Source organism: Crocuta crocuta, unplaced genomic scaffold (genome assembly GCF_008692635.1).
Source record: "Crocuta crocuta isolate KB4526 unplaced genomic scaffold, BGI_CrCroc_1.0 scaffold62, whole genome shotgun sequence".
NCBI lineage: Eukaryota > Metazoa > Chordata > Mammalia > Carnivora > Hyaenidae > Crocuta > Crocuta crocuta.
In genome coordinates, this window is record NW_027529173.1 from 1,949,959 (window position 1) to 1,963,832 (window position 13,874).

A 13,874-nucleotide genomic window follows, 5' to 3' on the forward strand; every position below is an offset into this window, starting at 1 on the left:
AAGTAATATATATTGCATTACTCGAATTTTTAAAAACATATTGAGACTTGTGTTATGGCTTAGAATATGGTCTGTCTTGATAAAAGTTTCAGATGCATTTGAGAAGAATGTGTATTCTTCTGTTGATAGATGGAGACTTCTATATATGTCTATTAGTTCAAGCTGGTTGAGAGTGCTATTAAAGTCATTTATATCTCTGCTAAATTTTTGTCTACTTGTTTTGTCAATATTTAAGAAGAGTATTGAAATCTCTGAATAAAACTGTGAATTTTTATTCTCTTTTTGGTTCTTGATAAACTGATCCTTTTATATAATTATGAAAAAAACCCTTTATCCCAGGTAATATTTTTTTGCTTTGAAATCTACTTTGACTACTATTCATCACAATCTACCTTCAAGTTATTACATACCACTTAGGAACATTAAAATAGAATATTTCCATTTCTTCCACCTAGTCTTTCGGCTATTGTTTTTACAAATTTTTACTTATACTTTTGTTATAAACACTATACTGCAGTTATTTTTTTTCTTAAACAAGTACATTATTTTTGAAACACACTTACAAAAGCATTATTGGGGTGCCTGGCTGGCTCAGTCAGTAAATCATGTGACTTATTTTTTTTAAGTTTATTTATTTTTAGAGAGAGAGAGCATGTGTGTGCATGCACACAAGTGGGGGAGTGGCAGAGAGAGAGGGAGAGAGAGCATCCCAAGCAGGCTCTGCACTGTCAGCACAGAGCCAATTCAGGACTCTATCCTATAAACCTTGATTATGACCTGAGTCAAAATCAAGAGTCTCTCTTAACTGACTGAGCTGCCCAGGTGCCCCAAGCATGTGAGACTTAAACTCAGAGTCATGAATTCAAGTCCCACATTGGGCATGGAGACTACTTAAAATATATTAATCATTATTAACTATCATTATATTAACCAATTTATTACTATTTTTAATATTTTTCATTCCTTTGTGTAGATTTCAGATTTCCATCTGGTATTATTTTCTCTCTGCTTAAAAGCCTTCTTTTAACATTTCTAGTACTGTAGGTCTGCTGGTGATAAATTATGTTAGCTTTTTTTCCCTGAAAAATTTTTTACATTGCCTTATTTTTGAAAAATATTTTTCTGCATGTAGCATTTTGATTTTTTTCTTTTTAATACTTTGAAGATATTACTCTATTGTCTTCTGGTTTGCATTGTTACTAATGAGAAGTCTGTGATTTTCTTACTTTTTCCCCTTATATATTCTGCTGATTTTCTCTTGGTGCTTTAATTTTTTCCTCCTTATTACAGGTTTTAAGCAATTTGGTTATGATGTGCCTTGGCATAGTGTACCTTATATTTCTTGTATTAGGGATTTATTGAACTTATTGGATTTGTAGTTTTTAGTTTTCACCAAATTTGGAAAAAATTTTCATTGTTCAACAGTTTTTTGCTTTCCTTTTGAATATATGAAATATAGTAACTGTTTAATTTCCTATTCATTCTACCAAGTGTGTCATTTCTGGGTTTATTTCTATTGGTTGAGTTACTCTTCATTTTGGGAAATAATTTCTTGCTTTTTTTACTTGCCTGGTGATTTAAAATTTTTTTAACATTTTTAAAAAATTTATTTCTGAGAGAGACAGCATGAGCAAGGGAGGGTCAGAGAGAGAGGGAGACACAGAATCTGTAACAGGCTTCAAGCTCTGAGCTAGCTGTCAGCACAGAGCCCGACACGGGGCTCGAACCCACTAACCGTGAGGTCATGACCTGAGCCGAAGTTGGACACTTAACTGACTGAGCCATAAAGGCACTCCAACTTGCCTGGTGATTTTTAATTGGATGCCAAACACTGTAAATTTTACTTATTGGGTATGTTTGAATTTTTTAAACATTTTATTTTTTAAGTGATCTCTGCACTCAATATGAGGCTTGAACTTATAACCCTGAGATCAAGAGTTGCATGTTTTACCAACTGAGTCATCCAGGCACCCTGACATTTAAATTACTTGGAAACAGTTTGATCCCTTTGAAGTTTGTTTTTAAACCTTTGTTAGCTGGGCTCAGAGCTGTGTTTAGTATGGGACTATTCCCCCTCTCCCCACAAACTCTGAGGAAATATTTTCCTTAATATCCAACTCAATGAACCATTAACTTAGAGACTACTTTGAGCTGGTTTAATACGATCTGCCCTTTTTTTTTTAAGTTTATTTATTTATTTTCAGAGAGAGCTGGAGAGGGGCAAAGAGAGAGCAAGAGAGAGAGAATCCCACGCAGGCTCTGCACTGTCCGTGCTCAAACTCACGAACTGTAAGATCATGACCTGAGCAGAAATCAAGAGCTGGACGCATAACCGACTAAGCCACCCAGGCACCCTAATAACTACTCTTAAACTGGTGGTATCAGAGGGGAGGGGTTGGTTAAATAAGTGATGGGGATTAAGTAATGCACTTATCATGATGAGCACGGGTGATGTATAGAAGTGTAGAATTATTACACTGTTCACCCGAAATTAATATAACACTGTATGTTAGCTAGCTGGAATTAAATTAAAAACTTAAAAGAATAAGAACTACTCCTGACCCTTTGTGAGCCTTTGTGAAAGGACTGTTCTCTTTCTTCCTTTCTGATAGATATTTCCTCTGCCTTTGGCAGTTTTCTTAATGTGCTGATCAGTACTCAGATGAAGACTCAATGGAGAACTTATGAAGATCTCTGGAACTCTGAGAAGCTCTCCCCTCTTACTTCTTTGTTCTAAGGATGCTGCCTATTTGGGCTTACTGTGCTTTGCATGGGTTTCCCCTTCTGGCTCTGCTAAGTAGTAACCTGGATCAGTGAGAAGATTCACCTCATTTGTTTCCTCTTCCTCAGGGATCATGATGTCCAACGCTGGAAAATTGTTTCACATGTTCTGTTCTGTTTCTTAGATGTTTCAAGCAGAAAGGTAAATCCAGTTCTTGTTAACCTATCTTGGCTGGAAGCAGAAATCTCTAATTTCTTTTTTTATTTTTTTTTAATGTTTTACTTATTTCTGAGAGAGATAGAGACAGCATGAGCAGGGGAGGGTCAGAGAGAGAGGGAGACACAGAATCCGAAGCAGGCTCCAGGCTCTGAGATGGCTGTCAGCACAGAGCCCGACGCGGGGCTCAAACATATAAACCGTGAGATCATGACCTGAGCTGAAGACAAACGCTCAACCGACTGACCCACCCAGGCACCCTAGAAATCTTTAATTTCATCTGGCTTTCACGGCAATTGACTTAAATGACCTCTTCCTCTTTTGCAACACTTTCCTTGGTTGGTTTCTATGTTACCATACTCTCCTGGCATTTTCTTTCTGTCTGTCTGTCTTTCCGTCTTCTTTCTTTCTTTCTTTCTTTCTTTCTTTCTTTCTGTTTCTTTCTGTCTTTGTCTGTCTTTCTTTCTCTCTCTCTCTCTTTCTTTCTTTTTCTAGCCATTCTCTAGATTCCTTTGTTGGTGACTGCTTTTCTTTCTTTCTTTCTTTTTTTAATGCTTTATTTATTTCTAGGAGAGAGAGAGAGAGAGACAGCGTGAGCAGGGGAGGGTCAGAGAGAGAGGGAGTCACAGACTGAAACAGGCTCCAGGCTCTGAGCTGGCAGTCAGCACAGAGCCCGACGCAGGGCTCGAACCCACGAAACGCGAGATCATGACCTAAGCGAAAGTCGGACGCTTAACCGACTAAGCCACCCAGGCGCCCTTGTTGGTGACTGCTTTTCTACCTGAATTTAAATTTTGCAGGGTCCTGAGCCTCAATATCCTGTCCTAGTTGCTTCTCCATCTATAATTTATTTCTAATTAGACAGCTTTAATCAGGTCCATCAGGTCCATTACTTAACCACTGTCATCTCTTCCCTGGCTTGTTCTCCCTGATCCCACTCTGGTTCCCAAACACCATTCTCCACACAGCAGTCAAATTAAACAAATTGGTTCATGCACTTTTCTGAATAAGACCATCTCATGCAACAGTTCTTAACCTGCTTTGTGTCATGGACCCCTTTGGAAGACTGATGATATCTGAGGACTCCTTACCAGAAGGATTTATAACAAAGTACTATATAACACATTGGTCTCAAAGAAAACCAATAAAATGAAACACAGTATTCAAATTATTTAACAAAAAATTCAAAGTTGTGATACAGTTATGGTTGTGCTTCATTATTAGCACATTAAATAATAAAATATAATAGTGATGAGTGTAAAGATATTCTAACATATCTATAACAACTGTAATGCGATATCAAAATTTCTGTGATTTTCAGTAGTGATGTTATAGGCAACAAACCAGTAGTTTGTTGTTCATAGTCATAATTAAATTAATTTTTTATCAAGCATAGGTGGGTAAAAAGTTATGATTTTTCCCTCATTCAGGTTAATTGCCTATGAATCCCATCCTATTTTCCTTGTGGGTCATACACCACTGGTTACAAGCCTCTAATGGCTTAAAAAATTTTTTTTAAATGTTTTTTTACTTTTGAGACAGAGGGATGCAGAACATGAACAGGGGAGGAGCAGACAGAGAGGGAGACATAGAATCCGAAACAGATTCCAGGCTCTGAGCTGTTAGCACAAAGCCCAATGCAGGGCTCGAACTCATGAACCACAAGATCATGACCTGAGCCGAAGTCAAACGCTTAACCGCCTGAGCCAGGTACCCCAAAAACCTCTAATGGCTTTCTGATAGAATAAGAAAAGAATCTATAAGAAAACATCAAAATGGTTTACAAGGTGCTGTCTGATTGGTCCCTGAGTATCTCACACAACCCTCTGCCTATCCTTCTTCTTAGTGACTGTGACCTCAAAAATCCCCCTATTTGGGATATTAGCTGTTCCCCCTATTTAAAACAATACCACCTCTGTTCTGGTTACTGATTTATTCCCTTTTGGGTCCACATTCACCCTTTTGCCTGCTAAATATTGTTCCTTTATCAGCTAGTAAGATGTCAAGCTGTGTCAGCTGAGGGTACTGGAAAAACATTGCAGGAAGGAGTTTCTCTTCCTGCTTTTTCTGGTGGCTTACTGGGAAGGCTCCTGCAAGGTGAGATTTTCTCTCTGCTACTCTGCTTGCACAATTTTTCTCAGAGTTAGTTGAGTGCAGTTTTCTCTTGTGTTTGGCCACCAGGTGCTTTGTCTGGCTCTTGACTTGGCCAGGAGACGTGTAGCCAGGGGACCTAGATAGCACTGGCACAGGTCACTAATGCATGCACCTTCCTACACATGGGACTGTACTTGACTCTTGCAGAAGACAACCTGCCCAGCTCCTGGTTCCAACCATGCCCCGCAGCTTCTCCTGGCACCTAGGGGTTCTGGCATGCCACAGGACAGATTTCCAGCAAACCCCACCAGTGAGGTTCTCTGCCATCCAGTGAATGAAAGCTGTGCCCTTTGAAGTGAGGCATGAATCTTAGCCTTGGTTGGGGAAGAATGAGGGGTCTTCTTTAGGTATTTATTTCAATATTACTAGTGGTTTCTACTTTTGTCTGCTATCTCTGCATTCTTTAGAATTCTCTTAATTTTCACTAGCCAATCCCATTGTGCCTAAGGGAACTAGAAAAAGAAGAGCAAAGCCCATTCTTTGTTTTTTTAATTAAAAAATTTTTAATGTTTTATTTATTTCTGAGAGAGAGAGAGAGAGAGAGACAGCATGAGCAGGGGAGGGTCAGAGAGAGAGGGAGACACAGAATCTGAAACAGGCTCCAAGCTCTGAGCTGGCAGTCAGCACAGAGCCTGAACGTGGGGCTCGAACCCACGAACCGTGAGATCATGACCTGAGCCGAAGTCGGATGCTTAACTGACTGAGCTACCCAGGCACAAAGCCCTTTCTTAAGAGATTTCTTGCCCCTGAAATGACTTGTTACATAAATGCAGTCTTATTTAAGGCCCTTTTTCTTACAGCATTACAGTGATACTATAGTGAAGTTTGGGAAAGATTTATGTTTTACTCATACACTTAGTGTTATAGTAATATTTTATCATATATCCTAAATATTACGAGAATTAAATAAAAATTTATTGGAGAACTTGTTGATATTTGTTAAAGTATTACCTCTTTATATTGGATGGATTTCTCAGACTTGTCAGTAAAGTCTGACTTGATGTTCCTCATAGAGGACAGAGAAACTGAGTTGGTAGTTTTTTCGGTAGAATATGCCATTGATCCCATCTGTTCATCAGCTTTTTTAATATCCTTAAATGAAGAATATACATGTTACCATTAGAATAATGCCTTCAAAATTCAAAAGAATTTTATTAATCATCCTTCTGAAACTGTATTACATCTGATATTGAAAGTGATATATTCTTGTGCAGTTCCTGCTAACTTTTCAGGCTTGATAGAGGGCTAGTAAGTTCAGCTTATACTAAAATGTTAGTGGGTGACAATAGCTTATTGTGCTTTCTTTTCCAAAGACCTATTATAATTAACTGGAGAGAACAATGCCTTAGTTCAAAACAACTATTCCACTAGAAGGGATAGGTTTTAGTAAAAAGAACTTTGTGAGGGAGAAGATTCAAAGCTCTTCTTTCTGACTCCTTCTTCCTAGCCTTTAATGGAGCTTATAAATTTATAACCTATACCTAGGCACTTAAATGTGATGCTAGGCTTGAGAGAGATATCAGGAGACAATAACACTTGCTAGGCTTGCAACTGCTGCCCCTTCCAAACTGATCGGAAAGCAAACTTAGTGGGCCAGCTCCTAGACAATAAGAAATTGTGGAGACATCAAGTTAACTTTAAAGAAACTGTTTAAATCATAGGGCAAGGAGGAAGTTCTAAACCAGACTGTTCTAAATCTAGTTTTTGTTTTTCTTGCTACTCAGAGAAATGGGACCAGATTTAGTGAAATAAAGAAAACTACACACTCTCTGCTCATCTTATTGGGGTGTGAATAAATTTGTGATTTCCTCATGAAGAGATGAAGGAGACAAGACAGAAATGAGGAGCCCAGTTTGGATGATGGTGTCCCAGACCAGGGTGGGGAGCAGAGACAGACAGCCTTAGGTTGATTTAGGTGCAAAGGAGCATATGCATATGGATGGCTTTCCAAGTACTGTGATTCTTTGACAAGCTTAACAACTGTTAATCAGTCATCTCAAAGTACGGTAAACTTCAACCAGTTTTAGTATCTTATCTTTAATCAGACATTCTTTTATGCTATCACTTTCTTTTTTTTTTTCCTATAAATTTCTCTACCAAGAAAGAAATCATTTACTTGGCTTTTTCCAGGAGCTATTTATTTTGTGGCAAATTTAAAATAAAAGTTTGACCTCTTTGCAAAATAAATTTTTCTAAAACGGTGCTTTAACAGGTCAAAGACAATTTCTTTTCCTGAGAAGGCTGCTAGACAAAATACTGATGACAGGAAGTTTTGGTATGTATCTGTCTGTTTTTATTTAATTTTCATGTGGAAAAATCACTAATGGAATATGTCTGTAAATAATCGTATATGTTCAAGATAAATAATTACAGCATTACTCTTCCTGGTTTGAACTTTTCTAAAAAGTTTGATTGGATAATACTAATAATAGTAATATAATAAAATCTAGTATGCCAACAATAACTCTAAGTACTTTACATGAAAGACTCATTTAATACTTACAGTGATTCATAAATAAGTTACTATTATTTTCTCCATTTTAGAGATTAGAGAACTGAGGCACAGAAAATTTAAACAGTTTGCCTAAGGGTCTAAAACTATTAAGTGGTATAGTCAGGATTTCAAACTACAGTGTCTCCAGAGCTCATAACCCTAACTACTGCTATGTTGCTTCTTGCAATTGATTCTCTTAGCAACAGTAACTATAAAATACTTAAGAGCATCATGAATTCTAACAAACTGATTCATTCAGACAATATAGGCATAGTGGCAAATAAGCACTTCCAGAGTTTCAGAAATGAGTTACTGTTTATGTAGGTATCATGGATGTTATGTTTACTATGCAGTACCCAGAATATTGTAGTTATTCACTGACTATTAAAAATGGCACTGTTCTATCAGAATGAGCTTTATTTTAAGTAATCAGAGACTACTAATCCATTTTGAATAAGGTGTTTTAAATACTTATACATTTATATTACAAACATTGCACTTTTATTTTCCTTACATTGTGAAACTCTTTAACCTAAGACCTAATAATGGAGTATTAGTTTAGTTATAATGAAAAATAAAGACACGTTACTTCAAAGAAAGATGTGAGTGAAGTAGTTTTAAAAAATATCAAAATATGGTTAATTTAACCATAGCTATTTTCTTTTATTGTTATACTTATTAGTTTGAAAATATTGAACTTAATAATTTCATAAATTATTAAGTCTACTCTGGAATAAAAATCACACAAATTCAACTGTCATAAAATGGCTAACATTTATTTTTACAGGAATATATGGTCTAATGTGAATAAAATTGAAACTGGAAGTTTTTGAATCGATGTAAGATTATATTTTCAAACTCTTTTAAATTTGTCAATGCTTTATAGAAGGTGTTTAAAAATAATTCATTCATGGGGCGCCTGGGTGGCTTAGTCGGTTAAGCGGCCGACTTTCGCTTAGGTCATGATCTCGCGGTTCGTGGGTTCGAGCCCCGCGTCGGGCTCTGTGCTGACTGCCAGCTCAGAGCCTGGAGCCTGTTTCAGTCTGTGACTCCCTCTCTCTCTGACCCTCCCCTGCTCACACTGTCTCTCTCTCTCTCTCTCCTAGAAATAAATAAAAACATTAAAAAAATAAAAATAAATAAAAAAAATAAATAAAAATAAAAATAATTCATTCAGGCATTGTGGAGAAAGCTAGGGTTCAAAACGTGGAGTTTTAGGTTTGATGAGGAGATGGAAGCTCATAACTTTCAAAATTTCCTAATTTGTGAAATAATATTTTTATTAAGTTTTCTATTTTAATTCCAGTATAGTTAACATACAGAGTTATATTAGTTTCACGCATACAATATAGTGGTTCAACAATTCCATACATTACTTAGTGTTCATCATGAGAAGTGTACTCTTTAATCCTCATTACCTATTTCATCTACCTCTGCCCCCCAATCCACCTCCCTTCTGGTAACCATCAGTTTGTTCTTCATAGTTAAGCGTCTGTTTCTTGGTTTCTCCCTCTCTTTCTCTTTTTTCCTTTGCTCATTTGTTTTGTTTCTTAAATTCCACAAATCATATGATATTTGTCTTTCTTTGACTGACCTATTTTTTAAATTTTTTAAAATTTATTCATTTATTTTGAGAGAGAGACAAGAAATTGCAAGAAGGGAAGGGGCAGAGAGACAGGGGGAAGGAGAATCCCAAGCAGGCCTATGTGGGGCTCAAACTCACAAACTGTGAGATCATGACCTGAGCCGAAACCAAGAGTTGGACGCTTACCTGACTGAGCCACTTAGGTGCCCCTCTCTGACTGACCTATTTTCACTGAGCACTATATTCTCTAGCTCCATCCATGTCATTGCAAAAGGCAAAATTTCATAATTTTTTATGGCTGAATAATATTCCATTGCATTATACATCACATCTTCTTTATCCATTTGTCAGTCAAAGGACACTTGGGCTGCTTCCATAATTTGGCTATTGTAAATAAAGTTGCAATAAGCACAGGGTTGTCTTATCCCTTTCTTAGTGCTGTTGTATATTTTGGGTGAATACCAAGTAGTGCAATGACTAGATCATAGGATAGTTTTATTTTTAACTTTTTGAGGACCCTCCATACTGTTTTCCACAGTGGTTGTACCAGTTTACATTTCCACCAATAGTGCATGAGGGTTCCTTTTTCTCCACATCCTGACCAACACTTGTTGTTCCTTTTTTTTGAGTTTATTTATTTATTTATTTATTTATTTATTTAGAGAGAGAGAGAGAGAGAGAGAGAGAGAGTGCACAGGCAGGGCAGAGAGAGAGGGCTCTCGGTATAGAGCCCAATGTGGGGCTCGATCCCAGGAACTGTGAGATCATGACCTGAGCCAAAATCTGCGGTCAAATGCTTAAATGACTGAGCCATACAGGCACCTATTGTGTTTTTGATTTTAGCCATTTTGATAGGTGTGAGATGATATCTCACTGTAGTTTTGATTTGCATTTCCCTGATGACAAGCGATGTTGAGCACTTTTTCATGTTTGTCATCTGGATGTCTTCTTTGGAAGCCTATTTGCAGTGTGCCTGGCAAATGTAACAAAATCTAACATTATGATTCAGGACTCTGTCGTATGAATTCTGAAAAGTTAAAAAAGAAAAAACCAATCTTGCTAACATAGCATTATGTCACATAAACATTACCTGTGACATTGCAAGTGAATAATATAGACCTTGTTTTGCCATTAGTTCAGCATGTGTTCCTTTTTCCGCCACCATCCCATCTTTTATGGTCACAATCAGATCTGCACTTCGAATAGTGGAAAGTCGGTGTGCTATGACAATTGTAGTCCGACCTTTGCTTGCCTACAAAACAGTAAGTATAGAAAAAAAAATTAAATTAATAGAAATAACAAAATGCAATCTTAAAAAAAATCTTCTTATAGTATTATTTTAAATATTAAGGAATCTTATCTTTGAATATAGAAATTTTGACTCTAATGGATTAGGAAAAGTCAACAAAAATTAAAATTAAAAAAAGGTCATTACTAGCACCCTGAAACCCTCTTTCAGGCTCTCTTTAATCACTGTTACCACTCATCCACACCAATGGTAACCACTATCCTGACTTCAAACAGCATAGGTTAGTTTTGATTTTTTGTTGTATTTTATATAAGTAGAACCATGAAGCATATATTCTGCAATGGAAGTTTTCATTCAACATTACGTTTTTTTTGATAATCATCCATTTTGTTATATATCATTGTAGATTATTCATTCTAATTGCTGAATAAAATTCCATTGTATGAATATACCACAATTTATTTATCCATACTACTGTTGAGTGGCATTTGGGTAGTTTCAAGCAGTGTTAAAGGGTAGTTTCTGCTATGAAAAGATTACTATACATGTCTACTTGATGAACATGTGTAAAGAATTCTACTAGTTACATATTGGGGAGAACAACTGCTGAGTCATATGTTCACCTTTTTAGATCCTGCCAAATAGCTTTTTAAAGTGGTTGTCCCAATTTATAAACCCCCCAAAGTGCAGGAAAGTTATGGCTACTCTATATTCTCACTAACATTTGATGCTTTCTGTTTTTGTCGGGTAGGTGGGTACTATCATATTGTGGCTTTATTTGCATTTCCCTGATGACTGATAAAGCTGAACAACTTTTCATATTGTCATATGGTTAGTGACAATTTGGACATTCTCTTTTGTGAACTGCTCTTTCTTGCTTGTTTTTTGTTTTTGTTTTTGTTGTTGTTGTTGGAACTGTCTTATCCTTGTCAATTTCCAGGACCTGTTTATATATGCTATATATGAGGACTTTGTCACACACAATGTATTACAATTTCCCCCCTATGAATGGTTCTCTTCTCACTCTCTTAATGGTGTCTTTATTAATAGAACTTAAAAATTTTAGTAAAGTGCAATTTATCAACTTTTCTTTTAATTTGTTTTTTTGTGTCCTAATTTAAGAAATCTTTATCTACTCTAATGTCACATAGATGTTTTCCTATCTTTTACCTTACAAAGTTTATCATTTTGTCTTTTATATTTAGATCTATAATTTATCTGGAATTGACTTCTGTGTGTGATATAAAGTAAGAGTCAATGTACATTTTCCCATATAGTTAAACAATTGTCTCAGCAACATTTCTGAAAAGACCATCCTTACTTCATTGCCCTCCAATTATCTTTGTCATTATATCAGATGGCCATTATTTTGTGTCTGTTTTTATATTCTGAATACTGTTCTAATATTCAGTTTATCTATTATTTCACCAATGCTACACTGTCTTAACTACCACACATTTAAAGTAGGTCTTGAGGGGCACCTGGGTGCCTCAGTCAGTTGAACGTCTAACTCTTGATTTTGGCTAAGGTAATGCATGATCTCATGGTTCGTGAGATCGAGCCACATGTTGGGCTCTGTGCTGACAGCATGGAGCCTTCTTGGGATTCTCTCCCTCCCTCCCGCTCTTTCTCCCCTGCCCCTCCCACCCCAAAATAAATAAATAAACTTAAAAACATAGGCCTTGATCTCTATTAATTTAAGACTTCCAGCTTTATTGTTCCTCTACAAGATTGTTCTGACTATTTTTGAAATAATGTTTTTTCTATAAATGCCTAGCACAATAATGGATACTTTGAGCATAAAACTGGCACACTAAAATTTTTCTGGTGCTAAGAATTGACAGTTAATATTATTACTATTACTACTACTACTATATTAATGCTAGTTACTTTTATAGTTCTTATTTTTATTCTTATCTAATACAGAAAAGGAAATTGGAGTTCAGAAAAGTTAAGAAGCTGCTCAAGGCTCAGCCAGTCACTGGAAGGACTGGTACTAGAATCTGGCATGGAGTTCTCTAAACTCTGAGAAGGGTTGCTCCATAAAGATGTACTTGATAAAGTAGATGAGTATTTCTTTCAGATTCTATTCTAAGTCTATAAGAGAATAAAAATTTTCTGAACAAGTTATTAAGATTAAATAATAATGTAGAAACAGATTAATGATATAATGTTATATGGAAAAATTATGCATCTTGCTATAACTATGTTAAAAAATCTACCCATAGAAAATGACACCTATATAAAAATATACCAAAATACTCATAGTGCCTGTATTTAATTATTGGGCCAATGAGTTGTCTTCTTGTCTCAATTTCCTTAATTTTATTTCATGTAAATACATTTCATTTTTGTTTAAAAAAAGAAAGCTGAAGAAAAGCAAGAAAGCGGGGTGCCTGGGTGGCTCAGTTGGTTAAGCACCCGACTTTGGTGCTTCGGAGCAGAACTCAATACTACTGCTCCCTAGTATTGAGCAGAAAGCTGACTACACAAAAATGTGAAGAAAATATTCAAGGCTGGAGAAAGAGCTCTTGGAAAGGATTAGAGGTTACCACACCCAGCATTCATAGAGGGCAGGCAATAATACCCATTCTAACCAACATGACTGTAAAACTTCAAAATGTGTAGAGGTATTGACAGAGTACAAAGAGTTGTGCCTCAATCGTAGAGAATAATTCTCTTTAAAGTAAACATGGCTCTAAACTAGCCTAACAAAAATTAAAAGCAAAGAAAAAAAGATCAAACTTTTTAAGTAACTTAAAATTTCAAGTCTCAACAAATGTTAGGAATATTTCAAAGAAATATTCTTTGAAAAAAAAACCCCAGCACCCAACAACGTAAAATTTACAAGTTCTGACATCCAATAAAAAGTGACCAGGCAAGAATAACAGTAAGAAAATACAACCAATATGAGAAGAAAAATCAATTACTCAAACTGCCCCAGAACTAAAACAAATGTAAGAATTAGAAGACAAGGACATTAAAACAATTATTGTATCTCTATCCTCATTATGTCCAAAAAATTAAGTAGAGAAATCTAAACTATAAAAATGACCATAATCGGGGCACCTGTGTGGCTCAATCATTTGGGTGTCCGACATTGGCTCAGGTCATGATCTCACAGCTTGTGAGTTTGAGCCCCACCTTGGGCACTGTGCTGATAGCTCAGAGCCTGGAGCCTGCTTTGGATTCTGTGTCTCCCTCTCTCTCTCTGCCCCTCCTCTGCTTGCACTCACTCTCTCTGTCTCTCTCAAAAATAAACATTTAAAAAATGACCAAAATAGATGGGAATAATGACAGATTAAATATTGCAGAAGAAAAGAAAGGTGAACTCAAAGACAGAGCAATAGATACTATCCAAAATTAAACACAGAGAGAAAAAACAATAAAAATATGTTAAGAAAACATCAGTGAGGTCTGAATCAAATTCAAACAACCTAACATATGTGTAATT

General features: G+C 36.1%; 1 protein-coding gene across 1 annotated transcript in view; it reads right to left on the bottom strand.

Moving 5' to 3' along the window:
* The window catches only part of ABCB5 (ATP binding cassette subfamily B member 5), a 178,747-nt gene that overhangs the window by 49,137 nt on the left and 115,736 nt on the right, over positions 1-13,874 (bottom strand). Inside the window, exons 15-16 of the mRNA XM_077757610.1 lie at positions 10,262-10,423; positions 6,044-6,184 (exon numbers count right to left, since the gene is read on the bottom strand). Coding sequence (XP_077613736.1) covers positions 6,044-6,184; positions 10,262-10,423 — 303 coding nt within the window. The remainder of the gene's footprint in view (positions 1-6,043; positions 6,185-10,261; positions 10,424-13,874) is intronic.